Source organism: Ostrea edulis, chromosome 9, assembly GCF_947568905.1.
Source record: "Ostrea edulis chromosome 9, xbOstEdul1.1, whole genome shotgun sequence".
NCBI lineage: Eukaryota > Metazoa > Mollusca > Bivalvia > Ostreida > Ostreidae > Ostrea > Ostrea edulis.
In genome coordinates this window covers 14,533,586-14,560,725 of record NC_079172.1, presented here as the reverse complement: position 1 = coordinate 14,560,725, position 27,140 = coordinate 14,533,586, and the positions used below count along the sequence as shown (strand labels likewise).

At 34.2% G+C, this 27,140-nt stretch overlaps 2 protein-coding genes across 3 annotated transcripts in view; one reads left to right on the top strand and one right to left on the bottom strand.

Annotated features, from left to right (window-relative positions):
- LOC125658418 (phospholipase DDHD2-like) overlaps positions 1–12,422 on the bottom strand; it is a 15,644-nt gene extending 3,222 nt beyond the window's left edge. Inside the window, exons 1-21 of one of the 2 annotated variants that reach the window (XM_048889683.2) lie at positions 12,251–12,419; positions 11,613–11,888; positions 11,269–11,450; positions 10,783–11,017; positions 10,468–10,652; positions 8,091–8,234; positions 7,721–7,738; positions 6,088–6,151; positions 5,433–5,522; positions 5,181–5,322; positions 4,901–5,003; positions 4,636–4,741; positions 4,410–4,531; positions 4,058–4,183; positions 3,783–3,878; positions 3,573–3,679; positions 3,090–3,312; positions 2,033–2,044; positions 1,548–1,641; positions 1,126–1,311; positions 429–567 (exon numbers count right to left, since the gene is read on the bottom strand). In XM_048889683.2, the coding sequence (XP_048745640.1) occupies positions 429–567; positions 1,126–1,311; positions 1,548–1,641; positions 2,033–2,044; positions 3,090–3,312; positions 3,573–3,679; positions 3,783–3,878; positions 4,058–4,183; positions 4,410–4,531; positions 4,636–4,741; positions 4,901–5,003; positions 5,181–5,322; positions 5,433–5,522; positions 6,088–6,151; positions 7,721–7,738; positions 8,091–8,234; positions 10,468–10,652; positions 10,783–11,017; positions 11,269–11,450; positions 11,613–11,888; positions 12,251–12,392 (2,792 nt within the window). In that variant the 5' untranslated portion in view covers positions 12,393–12,419. Of the gene's footprint in view, positions 1–428; positions 568–1,125; positions 1,312–1,547; positions 1,642–2,032; positions 2,045–3,089; positions 3,313–3,572; positions 3,680–3,782; positions 3,879–4,057; positions 4,184–4,409; positions 4,532–4,635; positions 4,742–4,900; positions 5,004–5,180; positions 5,323–5,432; positions 5,523–6,087; positions 6,152–7,720; positions 7,739–8,090; positions 8,235–10,467; positions 10,653–10,782; positions 11,018–11,268; positions 11,451–11,612; positions 11,889–12,250 lie in introns of both variants that reach the window. The other variant, XM_056148624.1, reaches the window with a different exon arrangement.
- On the top strand, positions 12,394–27,140 carry LOC125658407 (transmembrane anterior posterior transformation protein 1 homolog). Its single transcript, XM_048889653.2, has 11 exons — positions 12,394–12,674; positions 12,898–13,028; positions 14,320–14,444; positions 14,714–14,876; positions 15,135–15,270; positions 17,824–17,921; positions 18,060–18,210; positions 22,537–22,646; positions 24,702–24,761; positions 25,294–25,439; positions 25,666–27,140. Exons 1-11 carry the CDS (start codon positions 12,581–12,583, stop codon positions 26,240–26,242), a joined length of 1,791 nt encoding a protein of 596 aa, XP_048745610.1. The 5' UTR covers positions 12,394–12,580; the 3' UTR covers positions 26,243–27,140.

Here is a 27,140-nt window from a genome sequence, read left to right as displayed (position 1 = left end):
TATTCACTTGATAAACACTTTATTATAGTCAATTCAAATAAACCGTTTAAAATGAACATCGAGTAGATGTCGTAAAACATCACTTCCGACCGCGACTTATTTATTAGAACTAAAAATAGAGATTATTCCATCACACGGTTCAAGATTGCTTGCAAACTCTTTACAGTTATTTTCTTTTAGTTAAAAATAAAATATCTTACGGTTTAAAGTAAAGTTTCTTGTCTATTTTTTTAACACGACCGGTCGGACTAGTAAATCGACATTTTACCCGACCGGACCTATCACTTAGTAGACTCGGTCGGTCGGACGTGACTTAGTGTCAAACCCTGTGATGTATTTTTAGAAACAAAATTCATTTCTCAAGCGTTTTCTTGCTTCACAAAGTCTCTTCCAAACTTGACCTTGATTCAACATGTACTAGATCTTACCAATAACATCCATGACTAGACAGAGCGAATAAGTAATCGTTAAAGCTCTCAATGGGTCTCTCCTGAAGTACATAATCGATCCTCTGGCCTTCATTTAACTGTCCCATGTAAATATCCTCCTGCAGGCTGGAGGCTATCGCTGTTGGAAAAATACAAAGAGATGCAAGTACAATGCCACTTTAAATAATATTCACTTCTCTACAAAATAAATACTGTAGATTCCTTATTTTACGAGATTACCTGATATCACGAAATGACTCGTAGACGTCACATAGCGAGAATATGAATTTGCGAATGGTCTGTTGATCAAGAGTTTTGACACGGATCATAGCAATATAAAAATAAAAGTGAATAACTTTATTTCACGGGTGATACTTCTCGCGAAATTGCATTAAAATAATTTCCTCACGTATATTTAGGAATCTACAGTAACTCATACATTTACTATGCTTCCTGCTTTGATCAATTATTATATTAGGAAGTCCTTGATTATTCAATTCATTCTCTGAAAAAGTAAAGGCACACAGAGGAGTTCTTCTTATAATAACAAAATGCAGGTAATCGCAACAATCCACACAGTTTTGTTTCTCTGTATTCAGTCCTAATGAATTATTTCTCCTGATTGCTGTTTTAACATAAGCAACCTAAGTAACCAGGTAACACATTAAAAATCATCTGAGTTAGTTTAAAATCTTACAGGACTGGTCATCATCCAAGTCCTGCATGACCGATGACATCTGACTGTCTACATGTTCTTCTAGGGACTCGGTCTGGTTCCGATGAGCTTTGGCAAACTCATTGATGGAGTTCCATGTGCTCTTCAGAGACTCCATAATTTTCTGCTTAATATCAGCTCCAACCCTCGTCAAACTTTCTTTTAACTCTTCAAAAGAAATCAATGTATTTGTATAATATACAGTTGAAAATCATTGAACAAATCCCAGGGAATTCACTGGAAAATGAAATGAAAATGATTTACAGTAGTAGAATTGTTACTTTTTGGTGTGGCTTATGCTGTGATGAAAACATAAAAATTGCATACATTGCTACATATCATAAACCAATTAAATGTACATGTTATTCAAAGCTTTTTTTCCATCTATATTTTATAAAGCACACCTAGATGAAGCCTTTTTCTGCCTTTGTGGTGGGGCATTAACACTGGTTTTATATGAGAGGCTGAAGGGTTGACTAGAGGCTCCAATCTGTAAGCCTGTAAAAAGAAAATCCATTGCAACTCATTTTCAAAGTATTTTCAAAATGACTTTATAATACAAGTACTGATGTTTACAAAATTTAAGACACTGTATAATTAGTAAGTAGCAATAATCGATTCCAGTGACAATAATCAATGTCTCTAGTGACAATAGTCAATGTCTCTGGTAGGAATAATCAAGATCTCCAGTCACAATTTAATAATCAATGTCTCAGGAAGCGATATAATAAATGATTTCTTGGAAAGCAAACAACAGTCTTATTCAATGAAGTGCATTAAGCATCATATTTTCTCAATGATTTGTATCTCTACAAGTATGATTTTTTCAGACAGAGAAATCATATTTCCCATTGGAATATATTAAGTATACTAAAATAGATCTACTTACCACAGGATCAAACTGGAAAAGAAAGTATATATAACCTTAATTACGTAGTCACATTACACTTAGAATTTAAATAGGGTACAAAATTAAGTAATCACATTATAGGCAGAATTGGGTACAGAATTAATTTCAGTCTCACTAACAAAGCATTCTGTATTAAATTCTAGCCATATAAGATCTTACAGTTGATTTGATACATCTTATAATCCCCTAAACTATTTACACGTACTACAACTTCTTATAATCTCCCTAAACTATTTACACGTACTACAACTTCTTATAATCTCCCTAAACTATTTACACGCACTACAACTTCTTATAATCTCCCTAAACTATTTACACGCACTACAACTTCTTATAATCTCCCTAAACTATTTACACGCACTACAACTTCTTATAATCTCCCTAAACTATTTACACGTACTACAACTTCTTATAATCTCCCTAAACTATTTACATGTACTAAAACTTCTTATAATCTCCCTAAACTATTTACACGTACTACAACTTCTTATAATCTCCCTAAACTATTTACATGTACTACAACTTCTTATAATCTCCCTAAACTATTTACACATACTACAACTTCTTATATTCTCCCTAAACTATTTACACGTAATACAACTTCTTATATTCTCCCTAAACTATTTACATGTACTACAACTTCTTATATTCTCCCTAAACTATTTACACGTACTACAACTTTACGGTGACAAGTAATTTTAAATTTTGCCCACTTCTGAATTCGCCCATTCAGGGTGAGAGCAAAGTAGGAGAAAATAAAACAATTGTAAAAGTTTCCTGGTATAAGATACTATCATTGAAAGAAAGATTTCTCCATGTACTGAACATTGAGTAGACAAACATTCATTGACAGTAGATCAGCAATTCACAAGAAACATGAATAATCACACCAATTCCTTTCTTTTCTTTACAATTTTATGTACTTCTTGCTACATGTATATGTGCTTACGAAATCTCACATAAACTACAAAATGTCCCAGCTGATATGAAGAAATACTTAGAGCATAAATACAGAACACATGGAATGAGTACTTACTGGATGAAAGATGTTGAATACCCTGGGACATGTGGGAAGAGAGAATTCTTCCCCAATATTATCCACACCTCGTGCAGACAAAAAAATCCCAATGGGAGAACCTAAAGCATACAGGGTATTGGGTTTAAAATCCAGCTTCGGATACCTCACCGAGGGCTGTCCTGTCCCTGCTGGACCTAACAGAAACTCCACCGACACACTGGAATTGGACTGGACAAGCGACCTAGAAATATAATTCAATAAACACTACTCAAGCTCACATTATCTAAGAAAAATAGTTGAAAGTCCCAACTACAATTCATTGATGTATTTTAACATCAATATCCCAAACCCTTGGATATCTAAAAAAAAATATCATACCCATCGAGTTTGAGATAACGAGGTTTGACCTCAATTCACTGAAGAATTCTAATTTTCAAATAGATGTAATGGGCATTGCATATCTTTCTGTACAGACACTGAGGAAGGTCACAAGGTTCTTACTTGTCCTGGACAGCTTTAGTCTCCCTCAGTTCTGCCTCTACCTGCTCCCTGATTCGCCTCTCCTCTGTCTCTTTAGATCGTCTGTCTTTGTCATGTTTTCTTTTTTCCTGTCAAACAATAAAACTTGATAAAGTAGTAAAACACAGTGATTTATTTTTAAATGAAAACTTTCCAATTAATTTTAGACAAATCTAAACATAAGACTGTTACCTTTTTAGCTTGCTCCTCCTTCAGAATTCCTAATAATTTTTTCCTTGGTCCCATAGGAAGCCCTAAATCTTTTAGATCACTTTCCGTACACATTGTCTGTAACAAAGAATTAATTAAAATCAATTCTTCTGATTTCTTGTTTCAAACATGACAGTAAATCCACATAAAAATAAACATTTCATCTTGGGCACGATAACTATTCATCTAATTGTTATCTAATATGCTGTGACGTTTTTGTTGTTGTTTTTTTTTAGAATTATCCATCTAGGACTAACCAGTGCATCCAGATCAACCTGTTCTTCTTCAAACATGGACACCTTGTCCTGTAGTCCCACACGACTAAGGAGTGTCTCTAGAGTTGTCTCCTCTTCTTCCTCGTCCCCCTCCGTCACAGGTAAGGTCTGTAATACAACACTATGCCAAAATATGTCCAGGTACTGTATATAAAGCACACGTAATTCTGATCTTATCCAAATAATTTTGCTCTTATTATAGAGATTGCCAATCTGCAAAACTTATATCTATGGTTGCACATCTACAAGAAACTGTTTACAGGTAATTCCAAAATCCGAATTTTCATTGAACAGATATCATTATTGTATTCACAGTTTAATACTAAATACCTACATTCGATAGACTTGTGGCTACTTCATTGCTTTGTGGCACCGGTTCATTTGTCACTAATGTATCTGCACCCGACTCGTCTCTGTCATTTTGGTGCATCAGTAAATCAAATAACACACAAGAACCTGCAATGAAGTTTGTAAACCTGCAATCTCTATGCTAGCAATGATGAAAATGCATTAAATTTAAGAGTTTTCATTTCTGAAGTTTACCGAGCCAACAACCTCACCTAGACTGTGTCCAGCCACTGACACCGACCCCTGAAACTGAGGGTTCCTCTCTAAAAACAGCTGGTACAGTCTATTCATTTCATTTCCAACTTGATCAGATATTGTCTGCAATAAAAGGATTTATAAATTTTGAATGCTATATCATGACGAACCTAAATTATAAATCGCGATAACCAAATGACAGTGTGTAAAGAAAATGAGTTTGCTTCAACTTACAAACATGCATCTTAATGAAATATTTTGGGTGTAGACGAAACTTGATACCTGACAATACGTAGGACTTGTATAGAACAGTACATCCAACAGCGTGTCATTGATAAAGTTACGTAACTTTGGGGTGCTGGGCAAGGTGATGACTTTTAATCTCCTGCAAAAATATGTAAGAATTATTCCCACTATCACTGGCCACTCATAGAGTGATATAACTTAATCATGTCAACTTAAGCTCTCAGTCTAACAGAGGCAATAATTGGATTAAAAATCCTCCATTAAAATTGTAAAACCATGTGACATATAGTCTTGTTGACTTGTGAGTAAAACTTGCTTATCTAGTCCTGTGCTGTCTCCGTGTAATGCTGAGTGCCACTGTACAGGGATAAATTCAACTCGACCAATTCGCTTCTGGTCAACATACGTCCGGAAGTGGGACTTTAGCAGATTGAGAGAAATGGATCTGAAGTCATCCACTAAAAATTAAACACTTCATGAATATCTTGTTTTGTTTTCAAGTTGATTAACTTTCCAGTAATAGGAAATACACAAAACTTATATCCTCCAAGTTTGTCAGTACACGTACCACATTCAATAATGTTCCTGAATTTAACATCACAGAAATCTCCAATGCCATGCACCACAAACACCAGGTGATCTATCTGTAGGGGTTCACCTGCCGAAATGAAGAAAGCATGAAAACATACAGACGTCAAGTTATCTTCTGAAAAATTGTTTGCAGTTCAAGAATAATGGTAAATTCATCCATCTACTATCATTTCCTTACGGCGTTCAACTCGTTATACAACCAATTTATACATCAACAAAACGTTACATATATTTCATTAAAATTCTATGATCCATTGTAAAAAAGTTAATGATGCAAAATGATTTACCGATAGACTTCTCAATAGTGATAATTCATTGATTAAATATTCTTCATTAAAATTTGAATTGATGTTTATGGGAATAACCAATTCTTTATAACTAAATATGTACCACAGAACATGCAGATGGATTTGAACAAATGCTCAGTAATACGATTGTAAGATGGAAAAGTTGAAGTCACATCATAGATATTTGAACAAGGGGGATAACCCACATGCACAAAAAAATGAACAAAAATACATTATTGATTTTGTGGTTATCTTACAATGTACAGTAGTATTGTTAACTTGCATAGAACTGCCATTCAGCTGAGGTTACTGAAAAATTACATTTCCTCCTTCATTTTGTCTTACCATCACTAACTGTTTGAAAGTCCTCAACTCCTCTTTTCACAACTCTGGGACGCATGCCTTCCCCCTGAATAAAAACAACGAATTGAGAAACTGTTGAACAATAGCAGAATTTATCATACATGTATCTCTAAAGATTTTGTTTACATATTAAATAATTTTTAAATAAATTGAGTCAGACTTTATTCTGAAAGAGACCTGCTAATTTTCCAAAGAGAAACTACTCATCAGCAACACACAAAATTCTAGTCATCTGGTGTAAAATTGTGACTTCATTTGAAATCCACATTACCATCTACATTACCAACAAACTGAAGAAAGCACAACGTGTATTTATCTACTTCTTATATTTACAACACTGTAAACCAACTTTCATTCGTGGGGGGGAGGGGGGGGGATCGTGGGGTTTGTGGGAACCTTGTGTTTGCAAACTTTCATTCGCGGGGGAGGGGTTTTCGTGGGGTTTGTGGGAACCTTGTGTTTGCCAACTTTCATTCGTGGGGGAGGGGTTTTCGTGGGGTTTGTGGGAACCTTGTGTTTGCCAACTTTCATTCGCGGGGGAGGGGTTTTCGTGGGGTTTGTGGGAACCTTGTGTTTGCCAACTTTCATTCGTGGGGGAGGGGTTTTCGTGGGGTTTGTGGGAACCTTGTGTTTGCAAATATTTCTTGCTGCGAACCAGTCCTGTAATGTTTCTTGTAGATGTAAATTATCTCATTCGCAAAAATTGGTAAATTGTGAAATAAAGTCATCGTGAATAATAGCTTGGTTTACAGTACTCATTTATTCAAACAATCCCAAGTCTATTGTCTCTCTTGACAGCCAACTATTTTTTATGCTCCGGGGGACAATAAACTTACTATTGTCTGGAATAGCCAAACTACATAGCAAAAGCGTTACGTGTAATTAATTAAATGTGGATCATGTGTACTTAAGTCATCATTGGATACATTTTTTCTTCTATATATAATATATTACTGCACATTTGATTGAGTACTTGATATCTTATTTACATGTAAAATACACAATTTCGTTTGATAAACCAAAACCAAATGCTCGTACAATACTATGTAATTAATTCATCCAAAAAGTAAAGCTATTGATAAAACTGTCACAAATGTTTATCAATTCATAGTAATATGCATTAGATTTTATAAGTATTTCGTGACTGTAATATGTTGATATGTGATTCTTCAGTTTTTTAAAATTTTTAAACAAATCATAATCTGGCATCATATTTACATTGACTGCAAACATTAACACTCTACATGTACATCTGTATATAATTTCTATGGTGCTTAAAGGTAAAAACAGATATTTTGCAATATTTTGGTTTGCAGCAGCAAGTTTCAAATTCTTCAAAATATACCCTGTGTGTGCATACGCACACACACATGTATATATACATGTATTATAATTACCATGTAATTTCAGAAAACATCTAAGCTTTAACATTTTTCAGAATAGCATCATAGCCTTTAATATCCATAAAAATTTAACACCCAAGCTTCAAGTGAAATGCATTTAAAAAGATAAATCAGCAAACTGAATTGCACAAAAGATAACATAAATTTGAAAGCAATGCCACACAACAAGAAACTTGTTTGCAAAGGACAACAAGCATGGATTACGCACTCACCACAGATGTAGAAGTACCCTTCAAAGAGAAAAGGATTGGAAATCTAGTGCATCACATTACAGTACAAATTTTGTAACATTTGTTTATGTGCTATGCTAGGAGTTGCTAAATAATTGGCATTCCCAATTTTTCTCCTCAATTTCAAAAAAATATATATAAACCAATGTCTACATTATCACATATACAAAAAAAAAAACCCAACTAGTAGCTATAGTACTAAGAACATTGAAAATAAACATTGTCCGAATAAACTGACATGCATTTCCATTTCAAAATATTCATGCCTGCACATATAACATATTTTTCTACACTTCATCCACAAGCACATGCCATGGTTTTTGGATGTCATACTAAAGAAAGCATAAAATACCTGGGTAGACACCCATTCATCTGGCTGTGATGAGGCTGTGAAATGAACGATGACGTTAGCATTATGCATGACAATCGCCTCCCCTCCTGGAAACTCTAATCGCTTATGCCATACATTGTATTGTAAAGCATTTCTGTATTCCTCCTGAAAAGTAATATAAAATTCAATAAAACAAGTAAATACCATAGTTTGGGGTTTTCCATCACAAAAAGTCGCATGTAAACAGGCACAAAAGGTCACAAGTAAACAGGTACAAAAGGTCACAAGTAAACAGGTACAAAAGGTCACAAGTAAACAGGCACAAAAGGTCACAAGTAAACAGGCACAAAAAGGTCATTAAGTGGGTAGTCACAAAGAGTCAAGAGTGAGCAGTCACAAAGAGTCAAAAGTGAGCTAGTATGAAAGGTCATGGGTAAGCAAATACAGATTATGGGTGAGAAAGCAGAAAAGATTGTCAATTATGCAAATGTGCTCTTATCTGTAATGCATCCATTTTAGAAGTTACATTACTAGTTAATACAGTGCAGTAATTACCTTTAAATCTTAAAGGGACCGGTTCATATTTGAACCTTCTTAATGCAAGGATAAGAACAATATGTTTGCCTTAACTCTGTGTTATGTAAACAAGACTCTGGTCTTGTTTATGTTCACGAAGTTAATTTTGTAATTTAAAGCATCCAAATTTTGCACAGATACCAATTAATAATATATATATAATAATAGATACCGTATTTTGCCGAATATAATACGCAGTGGTGTTTAATACGCACCCCCCACTTTGAGCCTAAAAGTTGGTGAAAAAACGCACTTCGGGTGTATAATACGCAGCAAAAATTTTGACCAAGCGGTAATCTTTATTTTATACTTGGTGTTAATTTTCACTTAATATTTTTGCAGAAATAATGAATTCTAAACAACGCACAATAATTTGCAAACTTTTTGAGATGAGGTCTACATCGCGGTAATCTTCAATGAGAATCTTCAGGGAAATATCAACCCGGACAAGCCTGTTCATTTCAGCAAAGCACGAGATTTTGTAGCATTAAAGTCTTAACTGACTCGATATTTCCTTTGTTGAAACTTAAAATCAATCAAATAGCCGATGTTATAAAAATAAAATGAAACAATTAAACTATCGCTTATTTTACTGTAATCAACACACCATGGTAGGTACAAAGATGCAAATTATCAACTCCTCGTTAACTACGATGACTATTAAAATGTGTGAAAAAAAAATTTGTTAGGTATTTCTTTACCCGGAGGGGGTATCTAACAAAAGCAGTGTACACAACAATGGCTTCGTAAAACACACGCTTTTACGCAAGAATAGTTATTTCAAAGATTCAAATAAGTATTTCATTAAAAATTAGGCCTATTCATAAAACTTACAGTAAACAAACTTTTAGCAAGTGACAAAATTATTTTCCAACAATTTTAGCACGTGTCAAGGCATTATTGTGTACACATGCTTTCAATAATGGTGGCATGCGATGTAATGAATAGTCAGATCCAATGCAATTTGATTGGCTGTTTGTTTCATGATAATTGAATTATTTAGATATTGTAAGTATATATATCACATTTTCTGCAATTTTACGTTTCTGTAGTAATTTTCTTGAGGTCGAATTTTCTACTTAATAAATAGGTGAACGTGAAAAGGCGCGGCGTACAGTATCCGAAGCCTTGGTCTTTGAGTGAAATATTACACTACTTAATCGCCGAGTTTCATCTGGAAAAAAAGGTCAAAAACCTATTGTGGTATATAATACGCACCCCTTTCTGACACAAAAATATTCTCTAAAAAAAGTGCGTATTATATTCGGCAAAATACGGTAATTACATATATGTACCTAAATCTTTGTTTACACAACAAATGATAAACTCTCTATAATGAACTTCTGTTGTAATTTAACCTTATAATCTTTTGTGAAAAATTTAAAACAAATAGACAGTAGATTTTGATCATAAAAAGTGAAATATAAAATTTTAGGATAAGTTGTGAATCAGTCCCTTTCATACAATAAGTTAATGACAAATACATTATATAATTGTATAAAAGATGATTTTTTTTATTTGTCATACCTGATTGGCAGGTCCAAAAGCCAATTATTTCAACGTTGACAATCTTAGTATATGAATAATTATTGCTAAGTAAAGTCAAATTAATTTGTACAAAATTTAGTGACTGACCACAAGAGGAGAAATTAAAAATAACAAACTGATAGACACTGATGGACAGATATTTAGAATGAAAAACTATTCTGAGAAGCTCACATCGGTCTTTGGTCCAGATGAGCTAAAAAACAATTATAATTCAATTCATCTTTACCACCAATATACTATTATACAAAACACAATAAAACAATATTTCACATACCTCCAACTTCTGTGCAAAATTCTCCTCATACGGCACATATCTGTTATCTCCCTCTCTCTTGTAGAACCACGTACATCGACGTATGGGGTTTGGTTCTTCCTCCCAGAATATGGACTCTCGCTTTCTGTCTGACAAAATGACGTCATATCGTCCTCCATCTGTCGGTACTGGTTCAGAAGTCTTACCTGAAAACACAGAGTTATATCCATTTTTGATGTGAAATGTAAAGACAGCAGTACATTTATTTTATACTAGCAAAGTTTTTATTTGAAGCAGCAACTGTATCCAACAGTATAAAGATTGCAAAACCCTCACCAGATCTGTATACTTCTTCCAGCCTCATGCTGTCCATCAGAGAAAAGGGATACCAGATTTCTCGATTCTCTACTTTCTTACAGAAACACCAGTGGGGCTGGACAGGAATGTAGATACCACCACCTTCTGTTGGAGGGCCAGTCCCTTGGGGAGGGACTGCAGCAAAATTGGGCTTAGGAGGCATGGGGGACTGTGAAGATGGGGGCTGATAAGTCTGATTTATTGATGGAGGCACCTGTAAAATAAGGACATTTTCATATTTTGTATCCTACATACATGTACATTAGAAATTGAAATATACATGTTCTGTAATATGAAATATGTTCCATACACTATCATATGATATTATGACACATATAGTAAATATAAATTTAAAGGGATACATATAATAACTGTGTGTGTATCATGTGTAATAAATAAATAATCATCACTGTATTGTTTTCATCACATTAACTGCTTAATTATCACTTATGCAGTCTTATTAACCTGAGCCACTGGAGGAGGGTTGAACATTGTTGGTCCAGATGATGGTGCTGTTGGGGGTGGACCAGGAAATTGGGTTGGACCACCACCACCACCAGTCGAGGCATAGGTTCCTTGTGGCATCTGTGCATACTGTACTTTTCTCAAACTCTCTGTCTTCCTGAATGCATTTGCACTCATGGGACCTTATTCAAAACAGATTGATGAAATGTACAATTGATTTCTAACAATGTATCCAAATTATTCTAATGATTCATCTTTCACCTGTGAAAAAATACTTCATATACATGTATAATGCTTTGTAAAATTCTGACAAATGACATAACAATGCTAGCGTTATATTGTACCTGTGTTGATGCCTTGTTGTAATGTGCCTGTAGGGCCACCAGCAGGTAATGGTGAAGCGAATGGTGAAGCGAATGATGGCGGAGGAATAGGTGGCGCCACATTGTACTGCATCTTTGGTGTAGATTGAGGAGGCAGTGGATTGTGGCCAACATGAGCAAAAGGATCGGATCCTGAGGGAGTGTGCTGGAATTGACTGAACGGCGCGCTGTGGGTAACACCCTGCCCACCGTGTGGTGGAGTTTGTCCCACAAAACTATCAGCTTCACCTTCCTCATCTATTGATGTTAAAGAAAACACAAATTGTTTCTGATGTACAGTTTACAATATAAGACTGACGGAATCTCAAAAATATGGAAGAAATTATTTACCTGAAAGTGAATGGAATTAACAAAAATATGGTAGTCTAACGAGGTGTGTTTTTGTTATTTTGTTATATTTCAAAATATTATTTATTAAACTTAAGGAAATCTTATCTATGAAACCAGAGCATGCAGTGTAATCACTATCAATTAGCATTTTGTAATGCATGACGATACCACCAGTGAACATGCAAACACCTCTTGACATTTAAGTGAGTGTCACTGTCATATGGCAGCCGGCACGGCTTGATAAACAGATTAAACAACTCGTACTGTACCTGATCCTAGTAATGATGGTTCTGATTGGATCACTGGCATTAAAACATTTGGTTGATCGGGTGGATTTAGGGTAAGCCCTCCTCCTGCCGGCATTAGCAGAAGAGGGGGTGGTGTGGTATCCTTCTTTCCCTTGTCTGCCATCGGAACAACACGTCATTAATGAAACTCTTTAGTGTTTGAAAAACACAAATGCTTATTCGGCGAAATCTTAGTCGGTCCTGTGTTTTAAGATAGGATTCCTAAACTACGACGTATAAGTTTTTATTTGACGAAGATTATACACTCAGACGACAGTATTGAACTTTTATTTACACACTATTTTATGAAAAATGGATAATGCAGAGAAGAATAGTGAAAGATTAGAAGGCGCTGGAGATGTAAATGATGCGTCAACAGAGGAAGAAGTGGAAACGAAACCACAAAGTACATGTCTCTTTAGCTTAACATATGCGAACGTTTTATTGTGTCACTGTGTGGTTACTGTAAATTTATGTATAACGACATTAATCGTATTTGACATGATATTTGGCATACTTTTAATAGTTCAACTGACAACATTCATCAGACATGAGTGACCTAACGTCAAGTTTTGTTACTTTGCTGCTTGTCAAATCTGAGGTCGCCCTTGAATTTCTTTATTTTCCAGGATTGTCTGTTATGAGCTTTATCACCACAGAATTGACCAGAGGATATCTTTTAGAGAGGGACAAGGCAAAATTCTCTGAAAGAAGACAGAGAGTATACACATTCATGAAAACTCCAAGAGAACTTGAAAAGGTATTTTTGTTTTAAAAGGTACCCATGCTCCAATTTTTATGTTTGATTTTAATAGATATATATCAATATTACAATATTCTAAGAATGAAATGAAACAAGCTTGTATAGAAATAAATGAAAATAGACAGCCTGTCTTTTTATACATTTGTAGCTCAGTCAGCCGGGTTTGATTGCTGGTGGCTAGATAGCTCAGTTGGTAGAGCACTTGACTAGAGATCAGGGGCCCCGGGTTAAAATCCTGGTCTAATGTGTTGCATTTTCTCCATTCCTGTTACATTTGGTGCCTTTGACCACCTCTGGACTTGCAGGTGAAAGTCTTGCCAGGGGCAAAAGAATTTGGGTTGTGTGTCTTCGGGGGTGAAGACAATTTAAGGAAGGAGGAATGTAGAACTTTGTAAGCCGGGTTTAATCGCCATTTGCCAGATAGCTCAGTTGGTAGAGCACTTGACTAGAGATTCATAAGGACCCATGTTCAAATCCCGGTCTAGTCCATTGCATTTTCTCCCTTCCGGTTATACAAGTTCTTTCTGAAACAAGCTGAATGCTGACCATATGACTGTCTTGTTAGCATGCCACGTGCAATTTCCCCTGCAATTTTTGGATCTGTGTATATCTAACTACCTTTTTTTGTTTTACACATGATTTAGCATAATGAATTTTGTGTTATGTATACATGTACGTTCTTACTCCTAAATCTACAGTTGATGAACTCAATGTCAAAACTTACAATATTGTTTTCTTTTGGTCAGGAGCGAGTGTGAAGAAGGTGCACACAATGCTTATATGATACAAATCGTAGATATCTGAGAAATATTATGATATAAATTAGTCAAGAAATTTGAGCTTTACTACTGAAGTGAAATCTTTGTTCGGAACCTCAGGACTCTGAAGTAGAGATCATTTGCATATCAGTATTTGTGATGTAGATACAACTTAATTTATATGGTATATTATTTAACAGATTAAAGGTTGCAATTGCTACACTAAAATCCTTTATTTGATGTGATTTATGGATGCCAAATTACAGTCAGTAAATTGCATCAGACAGTGGCTTAGTACAATTAGATTTAATTTTTTCTAAGTCACATATCACAGGAAGTCGCCTTAATCGAAGGTCATCATGCAGGGCAGGTCCAATTCTAATTTTAATTAATTGAATTTTGTTTCTTCTAATTTCTATTAACGTATTGTTAATTTACTTTTATCCCATTATGATAGATTTTCTCAGTCTCTCGGGGATTGCTTATTAGATATCATTAATTAGATTTTTTTATCATTTTATTTTCAACAGTTCTTGGTGTATGGATTTTTCCAGTGTTTAGATGCATTCCTCTTCTATTTCACATTCCTCCCAGTAAGAATTGTATTGGCATTCCTGAAGATTTTAACTCATCCTTGTGGAGTTTTCATACCAAGGTATATCATCAGTTATATCTGTTTTATATATGACTACACTGTCAGTTTTCAGCAGAAGATGCTTAATTCATTCATTTTTATTTGATTATAATTTTTTTTTTTTTTGGTTAAAAATTATTTTACCTGGTAAATCAGATAAGTCTCTCCCAGAATAGACTAATCTTTCAAATAGTTATGGTAAATTCTGGGAGAGATACGTGATTCTCTGCTTAAATAAGTGAAATCATTTAGAACTATTAGGCTAATGCTTATTCATTTATTCCTTGTAGCAGGTACGAGTTTCTGGAGCCTGCCCAGATCTGTGACATTCTAAAGGGAGTGATTCTAGTGTTCTGTTTCCTGATTGTGAATTATATTGACACTTCTATGATGTATCACCTTGTCAGGGGACAGGCAGTCATCAAGCTTTATGTCTTCTACAACATGCTTGATGTAAGTAAAACGGAGATGTTCCTCAGGATTGATTTGAAAACTAAATTTATAAATTTCTGTTATTGTGTACTATTCATTTTAATAATTCAATACAGTGAGAAAAAAATTATAACTATAAAGTTAAAATAAAGTACATTATATTTCAAAGTTTTAAATTGTAAAAGTATTGAAATTGATTTAATTTAAAAGTTTGATCGTATTACATGCATTGTATAGATTTGTCGTCCATGTTTTGATAACAATTCTTTAAATTGTCAGATGGCTGACAAATTGTTCTCCAGTTTTGGACAAGACATCCTAGACTCTTTATTTTGGACAGCAACTGAGCCAAAGGATAGAAAGAGGGAGCATATTGGAGTCCTCCCCCATTTGGTGATAGCGATTGTTTATGTTGGTATCCTTTATAAAAACAGTCCAAATCTGACACGGATTGTATTTCAGTAACTAAATTTCACATGCTGTAGACTTCATTGTGCTATGATTGTAAACAGCGTTGGTTCCATTTATCCTTAAAGTGCAAATGAGGAAAGTTTCTGCTCATCTACAATGTACATTTTTCTTGAAAAAATTATAACTACATTTGTACATGTATATAGTTGAAATTTTTTTGAAAACTTGAAACATTTTTTTTTTTATTGTTCAGACTTGTAGACTTACAGCACATCAATTTATAATACCAACCTTCAATGTAATTAATTAAAGTCAATGTTTGTAAACCACCTACATTAGCGTAAAATTTATACGTAAAATTTGGGTCTTACAACACCTACTAGTATTTCATTATTTCTCTCCATACAAAACTTTTCCGGTCTCAAGACCACCATTTTATTATATATAAATTATATATTTTTTTAAAGTCTGGTATACAAGTATGTACATGTATATAAGATATTACCATTTTTACACAGTGGACTGACAAAGCATTGCTTATTGCCAGGCTTTGAGGATTTTTTTTCCAGCAACTTCAGCAATAGCAATACCTGTACTTTTCAAGAACCCTGTTATGATATTTTATAGTTTGAAGTGATACTACAATATGTCATAAAATGTGTCATATTTTATGTTTGAATTAATTCCATGAAAAGCTGGAGAACTTCTGCTAATCAAACAACTTCAAAAAATAAAATGAAATTATATTTGTTCTTTTTTTTTCATGAAGCACCATCAGGATGTCCTTTACAATGTGTATAATTTTCATGGCCACTTTCTAGGTATACAAGGGATATAATAAGCTTTGAATTACCCCCCTTTTCGAAAATTGTGAATTTTACAAGATCATTTCGATTTTCATTTCAAAAAAATAATTTGGTGGGATTTTTATATAATTATATCTTTTACAATAATCTTTAAAATATATGCAAAATATAAAATAAATAATGATAACATGCTTAAACATAACCGTATAATAAGAAATTGGGAGAATTTAAGGATTTGGGGTGGAAATTAGTATTCAAAAACAGGGTAGTCCAGATACTAAATGAAGCACTACTCAAAAACTTGTCAATGAATTTTTTTGCAAACACTGCAATTAAAAGCTATTCATATACCTAACTTCCTGTAAAAATATGAAGGGGTGAAACTAATCTTGATTTTGAGGTAAACGTCCTTGAAGTTATACATTGATATGTTCACTTGGGGTTAGGCTTGGCGAAATATTTGTTATTAATAACTTTCAAGCTTATATTCGTTTCATGTACAACTACTGTTAAAAGTAATGGGGGAGAGGATAGTCTCAATTTATTTGCACTACATTTTTTTTTACAATGCTTTGTGCCTGATTTGGAATACATTGTTAGAAACTATATTTGTTTTGAACCTATTGAAATATTTAGAATTTTCATGATTATGGTACAAAAATTGAGTTAATGAAAACAAATTGAGATTTTAATCTTTTTTTAAATATACATGTATATAATATACATGACTTTGGACAGAATGTCTAGCTCTACAATTCGTCTTCCTTCAAACCACGGAGTTAGATCTAGTTAACGTCAATATAAGCTACTACTTCATTTACAAGATCAACAGTACTTCCGCGGCCAGGGTAGCTAATGTCACTTATGACTCGGATCGTCTCCATCCTATTTTTCAAGGAATTTATGTGTCGCACATGTTGTGACTTTGCACTTTTTTTCACACATCTGTTTCTCGCTTTCCGATGTGTATCATATTTATTACATTAGTTACCATTTTCGCAGCAGTGTTTCGTAAAGTTAGTAAAAATAATTTGTAATATAAAATAGTTTGAGAAATAAAACGTACTTGGATTTACATGGAAAATTACTTGGAAAAATTAAACATTCCTAGCATGGACATTAAAATTTGACAAAAAGTATCGATCTTCGGCGTAGGGGTGGGGTATTTTTCGCAAACAATGATTGATTATAAAAGAACCAGAATAGTTCGTACGTTTCCCAAGCAAGATTGGTAGAAATGTGTGTCCAGTTCTAGTTTCACACTACTATAGTAAATACCAACAAATGATCATCATCTTACACTTGCACTGAGTCATTGTTTACGTACTATTGACTTTCTTTTTGTAAATGCCTATAGATTCAAATTGCATTTTCGGTGACTAATAGGCCATATACTATCAAAATTACTGTGGCGCATACTGTATTCATAATATATATACAATGTATATGAAAAGGGAGACTTGTAATCAATATGAAATAGAAATAAAAATTATCATTTGACAAGAATTCAATCAACAGATTTACACATGACACTTGGCAGCGGTAGCAAATTACGACAAAATATGATGACATTTTCCCTGCGATACAACGTCGTGACGTACTTTTTTTATTATGACATCATATAGTGTGTCTGTAGAGCATTGTGATTTTTCTCTGGAAACTTTAACTATGCTGCATCCGGTTCTAAATTTATAATAAATTCGCAATCATCACGTGATCATCGTCCCGCATATCCTTAACATATTTAACAGTTATCCACACCATGTTGATTCTGTTCCAAGCTACAGTGCTGTTAGTGGCCTTCAATTCTCACAACAAAGCATTGCTAACAGTCATGATGTCCAATAATGTAAGTCCTTACTGTTTTTGTATAATCTGATCTGTATTCTTCCATTGGTGATTCCGTGTATGATCTGGAATGAGTGTACGACATCCCATCTACATGTAGATATGTGCTCAGTACTAATAACTATGTACCAAATTTCAGTTTGTGGAAATTAAAGGTAGTCTCTTTAAGAAGATAGACAAAGGATTCTTGTACCATATTTCCTGCAGTGATGTGAAGGAAAGATTTTTGTATATTGTACTTCTAGCCATAGTGTTCATTAGAAATATGACAGAGTTTTCCTGGGATCCTCGTAAGTACTCTCAATATTCATTACTGGTTGCAAGATATTTGTGAATTGATAATTTTTTTATGTTAAAGCATTCACTATGAATTCACAAACCTTACTATTGTTTTTTATGACTTTCATATTGTTGATTTTAATTATAGGTTTTGTGTGCTGATAATTTTGATGTTAAGCATTTACAGTGAATTCACAAAACCTTACTATCATAGTTTATTTGACTTTGATGTTATTGTTGATTTTTTAAGTTTTTGGGTTTTGGATGGAAAAAAATCATGATATGATATTCTTACATTGTTACAGTACACGACACGAGTTTTATGCGTGTTCCACGCAACGCGGTGGAACAAATTTGCCCCAAACACGGTGGACCTTTAAAATTGTCGGCACCTTTGAAGTCCTATTTTTCCGCGCGAGCTAGACATTGAAGTCCACGGAGGATCTCCGTGAATGCCACCGTGCATCTCCATGGATGTCACCTGTACCTCTGTCGATGCCACCGTGTACCTCCGTGTGATAAAACAAAGAAATATTTTCCGAAGTGATTCACCCAAAAAACCTTTTCGCTTGGCCAGCATGCATACCCCCACCCCATTACTTATTTAGAAATTAGCTATAAATCATTCAATTCTTGTAATTGTTGTTTAATGATACGTTGGTGTTTTCGGTACATATCCGTATGTAGACTTCCCTGCAGACGTTCACACCTTTTTATGAAACGCCCAAATTCTCGACATCCTGTATATAAACACCTGTGTTATTCCTACCACTCGTCGGTACATTGTTTCACGGCACGTGCAACACAATTTCACCAAATAAAAGAAGGGTCATGAACAACGACAATCACATGCCAGTAATTTCAATTTGATAAATAGCAGTTCAAAGAAATGTATACCATAAGCAATGGTTTATTTTTACGTAAAGTTTTCATTGTAATTAGGAATACATGTATGTGATTAAGGTCAGCTATATACATGTACATGCTTATATTGGATATGAATTTCATTATGTACTCAACTGTGAAGCAATGTGAGCAAAGGATCAAATTTTCATCACCTAAACAAATAAAAATTAAAAGTATCTTTACTTTTAAACAAACCTTTAGAAAACTCCGTACTTTCATTAAGAAAATAATGAAATAAAATGTGCTCCCCTACCTAGAATGCCCATACTTCACATTAATAATAACACGGTTTTTTTAATAGTTTTTTTCAACTTGATCAATACTTTATTACACGCATGTATTATTTACTAAGTGTATATATAACAGTATTTTGTCTTTATATTTTTGTATACCATTGCATAATGGTGATGAGATCCAATAAATTGAATTAAGTACATGTAGCCTTGAAATATCACAAAGTACAGAGTTGACAACGATTGAAATAAAAATGCAGACGTTTTCTCGTTTATTCAGTAATTCAATAACTTACGCGTCTTCTGAATGAAAGTTGTAAAATAAATGTACTAGGTTTTGGTCAGTTATAACATAATAAGGGGGTAAAATTCATCTAATCTCCGCTAGCAATGGGTTTTGAGTCAACTGTGCCTTCGTGGACGAATAATTTCGGCTAGCGAAGATGGAAAAAAAGCCTAGATAGTCCGCTTGCATTAACATGTATTATGAAAGTGAAATCGAAGAATTATCCAGTAAATCCCATGATGTTGCAGTATATATAGCATGTATTTATTTTATTTTTGACCGAGAGGGAGATTATACAGCTAAGCACGTAACATCGTTTTAGAAGAAGGGGGGGGGGGGGGGGGGGGTGGGGGGGGGGGGGGCTCATTCATTAGTCCTAACCCGGACCACAGCCGAAAAATTTAAACATGTAAAGAAAACAAAATGGGAAATAAAAAAAAATATCAGAATGAAAGGGGATGGATAATTAATCAGAAAGAAATTGTACTTTCAAGATTTATACTAAACGTATTAAACTTCCTGTATCTGCATACATTCATGAATATCATAATCAATGCTTACCAATGCTCTCTCTCTCTCTCACTCTCTCTCTCTCTTGCTTTCATTACCTAATGCATCTAAAGATTAAATTAAATATTTTATTAATCGATAGCGTATATGAATAAAATCCAATAATTGTTAAGTCATTTCTGTTTATATTGATATTAGGTTTTTTTTCATGAACTAGTTGCGTTTGACACCGGGGATTTACATCCTTAAATATTGATTACAAGCACGTAGAATCGGAGAGGGTGTACTTTGAAAACTTGAAAGTTAAGGATTTAGCCCCTAGCTTGTAGCGACCTACCCACTGCACGATTTAAGAAATTGAAGTCGGAAGGGGAAATTGAGACAGTTTCAGACTACTACCCCCCCCCCCCCCCCCCCCCCCCCCCCCCCCCCATACATGCTCCCAATTTAAGGTTTTCGTAATCGGACAATTTAAGCACCATTTTTGTTATTTTATTGCTTGTCAAGAAATTTACACAACTTAACCGGCAACATACCCCTTCTGATACATTGAAAAATATAAGTAATGTTAGCACGGGGCTCTATAAAGTTCAATCTGCAGTTTGGTCATTCTTCGTCATTCAATATTAACTTATTCAAAATAAAAGAAAAATGTTTGTCGGGTTAGCGGTACTATGATGTATGACTATAACAATGACCTGTGTATAACTTGTACATTCCATGCAAATTCGAAGGGGTTTTCGCCTCAGTAGAACAATGGGGGTCAGCTAATCCGTGTATTTGAAATCAACAGAAGTGCTTCAGCAGAAGTGCTAACTTCTTGCGGAAAGTGTGAAATATATTGGGTCGGCGCAAGATACCCCTGATCTTAGACTAGATCTGATATCGCGTCGACCCAATATATTTCACACTTTTCATGAGAAGTCAAAACACAAACTAGCTAACCGTAATTTAGTAAATACTGTGACAAAGACCCTAGGAATTTGCATGGTATATACTTATTATACAAAAATCATTGCATTATCCAGACACTCCCGATGAACATTTTTTTTTATGAAAACCTCTATCAAAGTACATCGAACATAAGTCTCGGTCAAATGTAATTAACTCGGGATTTTAAAAATAAATCACCCGATGTTTTGTATTTTTGCTTCTATTAATTACGTAATAAATTAATTCCAATTTGTTAATCATCGACAATGCTCTAATTTCTATATTGGATCAAGTTATATTTGTCAAGATGCATATTAACACAATGTGATGGAAGTAATTATGTTAAACAGCGCATTTGTCAGAGAGAGAGAGAGAGAGCACATCGGTAATTATTAAATATCCCTATCACATGTTGTACATGTAAGTTTTTCATTTACTGAATATACTAATTCGCATTCAAAACAGGAATTGCTTGCAAGTACACATTATTTAAACATAGAATTTACGAATATTTTAATGAAGAAAGAAGACTAAAAGAAAAAAAGAATTCAAAACCAGGTTTTCTTAAAAACATAATATATAGTGTTTGGTATCGTTGGAATTGGTTCAAAATGCTGAAAAACAACATAAGTATCAGGGGGAAAATATTTACATTTTTTTCTTTTCTTAAAATTTCACCCTTATCTTGATTATTTGGCCTGCGGCACATTTTCACATCTTCCGCAAGGCGCCCGTGGCCAGAACAAAGGGCTTAGCAGCTGTGTGTATTCGCAAATAACACACACCGTGGAACACGGGGGACACGGTGTATCTCCGTGGATTTTCCACCATGGTCTTTCCACGGTGGGGTGTATAAAACTCGTGTCGTGTACTGTACATAGTAAGATGAAATGGGGTGTTGGGTATTACTGGGCATATGGAATCTGCAGTATTCATCGAGACTCTTCATTTTATTTATTCTACACCCATACATGTACACCAGGCCATGAAATGTTTTATGTCACCAGTCAAGCCGGACTGACAGGGTATAATTTCAACCAGTCTGCAGAAAAATTTCCCAGTCCAGAGTTTTCCAGAAATAATTAAAGATATGAAATAATGGGGTTTTAACTCAATATGTCTCAGAGAATAACATATTAATACATGTAGGTATTTGAGATCTATATTTACTAAATCAGGTTTCCCTGATATTTACAGAGGACTGCCAAATGTTCAATTTAGATTCGACAAGTGAGTTGACCAGTCCCATCGGACTGACTGCAGGAAATTTCAGTCAGTCCGCCAAATGATTAACCAGGCATATGTTAATTTCAAGCCATGTAGAACCTTACAAACACATATGCATGGATAATATGGATTCAGTTAGTGAAAGATTTGCCTCACCCTTTTTCATAGCAAGAGTTGTCTCCCATAACTGTACCATACAGTGAAAGACTTATCTACTATATTTATTTTGTTATTGTTTGTAGAACATGTGTGGGTCATACTACCTGATGCTATGTTGGTGTTTGTAGCAGAGATCATGGTTGATTGGGTGAAACATGCATTCATTCTCAAGTTTAATGAAATATCGGCAGATGTGAGTTAACACACATAATGCTGTGGTCATTCATAACCATATAACTGACTCCAATTCAAATTCATAGACTGAGATTAATATAATCCATCATATTGTTATGCTATTCATTTTATTTCTGGTGGAATTGACAATTTATACCTTGATTAATAGAATTCCGATATAGAATTGTATCTTGTACAAATAATGAGTAACTACACTCTGTAATATATTGTTAACAACAAAAGAATTCACTCTCTATACAACATTAAAGGTTTAATTTTAATGTCATTGGAATGATGACAGCCAATATTTCTAATGTGGGTCCATTGTTCTTCATTTTTTTTTTTTTTTAAATTGAAATTGAAACTGCATGAACTCAGAACTAATATTACATGTATTCAACAGGTAGGATCCAATAAAATGGAGCTGGTTGCATTCATACTTGAAAACAATTCTTTTCATAATTTTACTAAAGCCAGCTCAGAAGAAACAAGTCTATGATTAATATTGCCAAAATGGAGTATCATTTGTCAACCACACAGGGGATAATGCTCAATTGGTGTATAGGAAAATACCCCCGTTGGGAGATATGCTCAATATTATTTTAACTTCTTTTTAGTTCCTCAAGTGAGCTTTTCTGATCAAAATTTGTCCGTTGTCTGTCGGCGTAAACTTTTCACCCTCTTCTCTAGAACCACTGGGCCAATTTCAATCAAACTTGGCAAAAGCATCCTTGGGTGAAGGGGATTCAAGTTTGTTCAAAGGGCCATGCTTCCTTCAAAAGGGAGATAATCACACAAATGCAAAATTAGGATGGGGTAATTTAAAAATCTTCTCAAGAACCACGGGGCCAGAAGAGCTGAAATTAACATGAAAGCTTCCTGAGAAAGTGTAGATTCAAGTTTGTAAAAACCATGACCCCTGGGGGTAGGATGGGGCCACAATAGAGAATCAAGGTTTTACATGTGAATGTATAGGGAACCAAACTTGGCACAAAGCATCCTTAGATGAAATTTGTTAATATGAAAGGCCATATCCGTCTACAAGGGCATATGATAATTGATGAATTTGTAGTCAAGTTTAATAATTAAGTTTGATAAATGATAAATTTTCAGTCATTACCTTTGAAAAGTTTTTTTCTAAACCAAGCTCCTTGTATAATAATAGTTTTGCTCAAGCTTGTTTATTGCTAGCAACTGCTGCTCAGGTGAGCGATGTAGCCCATGGGTCTCTTGTTTAGTATATACAATTTATCACACGAAGTCCTCATGGTATATTGTTTTAAAAACCTGAATAACAGTTGTACATACTAATTAATAGTTAAAATATTATTGACCCTCAATCTAATTAGTGGAATAATGACTTTGCCAGAATAGAATCAACATGATTTGTTCAGTGACCTTTCACATTTTTTTTTTTCAGATACCATGTATATTTTGCAGTATAATTATGTATTTCAGTAGACAATAACTTTAGATATCTTTAAACATTAGATACAGTGTATAATGTAAATCAGTTCTATTCAAAAGAAAATGACAATGAATATTTCAAATTCACCCCAAAAGTATTGGGTGTAATATATTAATCCTGAAGAAAAGAACAAGTTAAGAACTTTGTTAAAATGTTTTAAAATTGTTCCAAATTACCTGGAACATTATTACACATTCTTTTTCTTTTCTTTATATTATATTCATACCAGTACCTGATAATACTGGTTTGCTATTCTTGTAGTCTATAAAGCTTATATTTTAATGAATTGCTCCAAAATCCATGATGTTTGTGTCATTTCTAAATATTTAATGCACTTACTGTCTTAGGTATAACCACAATTTATAAGATTTTGGGACAACAAATTTTCAATGATCATTTATAGCATCTAAAGTATAGTGTAAAAAGTTAATCTATCAGTTGGAGTAGAAAATTTTTCATGTAAACATACTTTTGATGTTTGTGTCCCCTGTTTGGAAGGTTTTCATATTATGCTTACTGAGTGATAGTCCCCCATTTAAGCTTAACCTGTTTGAAATACACAGTATTCATTGACTGCACGAGACATTTTTTTTCTGTATGCTCTAGGTATATCACTCCTTCTCCATCAGTCTGGCAGAGGATATGGTGGCCAATAGGGAGAGCAGGGTAAGATGTGTTAAATTATTTCTACACGATCTGTTCAGCTGATTTATCATATTAATCATGCACCCAATCAGATAGGAAGAGCAGGGTAAGATGTGTTAAAGTAGTATTACTACTGAGATTTCTACACGATCAGCTGATTTATCATATTAATCATGCACCCAATCAGATAGGAAGAGCCGGGTAAGATGTGTTAAAGTAGTGTTACTGCTGAGATTTCGACACAATCAGCTGATTTATCATATTAATCATGCACCCAATCAGATAGGAAGAGCAACTAGTATTAGGAGTAAAGTAGTGTTTAATCAGCTGAGGAATCATACACTGTAATCATACACCAAGTCTGATAAAGAAAGCAAGGTAAGATGCAACGTAATGTTACTGGTTAATTTATAATATGGATATTGATGTTGTTCAGCTATGTATAGATATTATTTAAATCTAATCTAGATGTTATTTACATTAACATGTAATTGGAACTTTCTTGATTTATAATTAGTATATACATAATGTACATGTAGTTCCTTTTTTACAGGCATTTATTGACTACTCAGACTTGGTGTCCAGGAGGATGGGCTTTACACCAATACCACTGGCTGTTTTACTCCTAAGAATTTGTACAAAGTCATTCAAAGTGTCTGGATACACAGGAGCAGGCATTCTAATTCTGCTCTATCTATGGTAGGTGCCAAGCTTTAATTAGCAAAACTTTGTTAACACCAGATGAATTTCAATTTTTTAAAGGAAAATGTTTAGCTACATTGGTGATGGATTTCAGTACTAACAGTTTATTTTGGGACATGTAGTACTTGTTTGCCTATCATGTTTAGAATACTTATATTAAAGATTGTTATGCTGCAGATGTTTTCCTATTCATCTAAGTACGTGCTTTTTATATCTCCTACAGTTTGATGACATTTAAAGTGTTTAACAGCATTGTGCTACTGGGCAAGGCCTACACACTCATCGACGAAAAGAAAGAGATGGAGAAAGAGGCAAACTACAAAAAGTTTGACAAGCAAGACTATATCATTGATCAAAATTCTCTTGATAAGTTTGAGCAAGTGTTTCAAAAGTCTCCTATTAGAGGAAGGGCCCCCCAGGATGCGGAGTCAAATTTATCTCAATCAATTCCAAATATACACAAAAAGTGTGCAGAGACAGAGCTGAGAAAAACTGAGTCTGTGATGGAGTTATCTGTGTCAAGACAGAAGAAATTAGAAATTCATTCAGACATTTTAGAGGAAAAACATGAAAGTTGTTCTGATAATGATCTCTTTAAGATGTCAACTCCAAAGGAGCAATATCTGGAACCAGGGGTTGAAGAAGTATTGGGACACATCAAGACTCAATCTGTTACGAAGAGGACAAGTGCTCAAAGTACAGATGGTAATGAGGCAGGTCATTCCTCAGAGGATTGCATCTCCTCCATAACATCCACTACCATAAGGAGGAGATTAACCAGTACTGAGAGCACAGTATGAGTTTACTCGACATTGTAAATCAAGAGGGAATTTATTTGCCAAACTATTTATTGACTCTTCAAACAAGTATTTGCTGGTTCGCTGACTTGGGTCATATTTTGATGGTATATTTGTACCATTTTTTTTTTAATACTTCCTACATGTAACATTGTTATTTTTTTCATATTTTTCAAAATAATCGAATCTGATTAGTTGAAACTTTTTGAAAAAACACTTCCCTACATGAGTAAAAACCATACCCTCAAGGACGATATTGTCTAGGAACAGGAAAAATTACTTGATAAGTAAAACTGTACATGCAACATTACAAAAAATATCATGCATTTAAATTATGTGTGAACAGTTCACTATAATCTTCAGTATGGTGTCATTTGAGAAGATCAAATACCACTTTGTTCTATTTGATCTAATAAGATATTATTCAAGGAAGGAAAAAGTATTTACATATATTTTTTTCAATTTCAATTGTTACCTTCAAATATGTGCCGCAGTGCGCTATCCTTAGAGTGCTAACTGCAATAAAGCTACTACATGTAGCACCCAAGTCAAAAAGTTTGGATGGGCTACTGGGTGAATCCCCTGCAGTATTCTGTCCAAATTGACACACTAGGAAGCTACAGTTTTCTAACTAGACTCCTGCCAGTGAGAAATCCATTTCATATCACCTGAAAACTAAGTTTAATTTTCTGGACCCAGCTGTTAAGAGTATGTTACATGAGATTATTAATATCCGGGTCCTGTGCATCAGCTTATTCTGCATATAAAGTAAATTTTTCTAGGAATTCATCAGTTAAAATTCTTTTTATGCATACAGTAAGCTATTTGTGTACTTGTACATCTTTTTTGGTGCAATTAATTGTTGTATAAAGTTCAATTTGGATTAAAACTTTGTAAAATG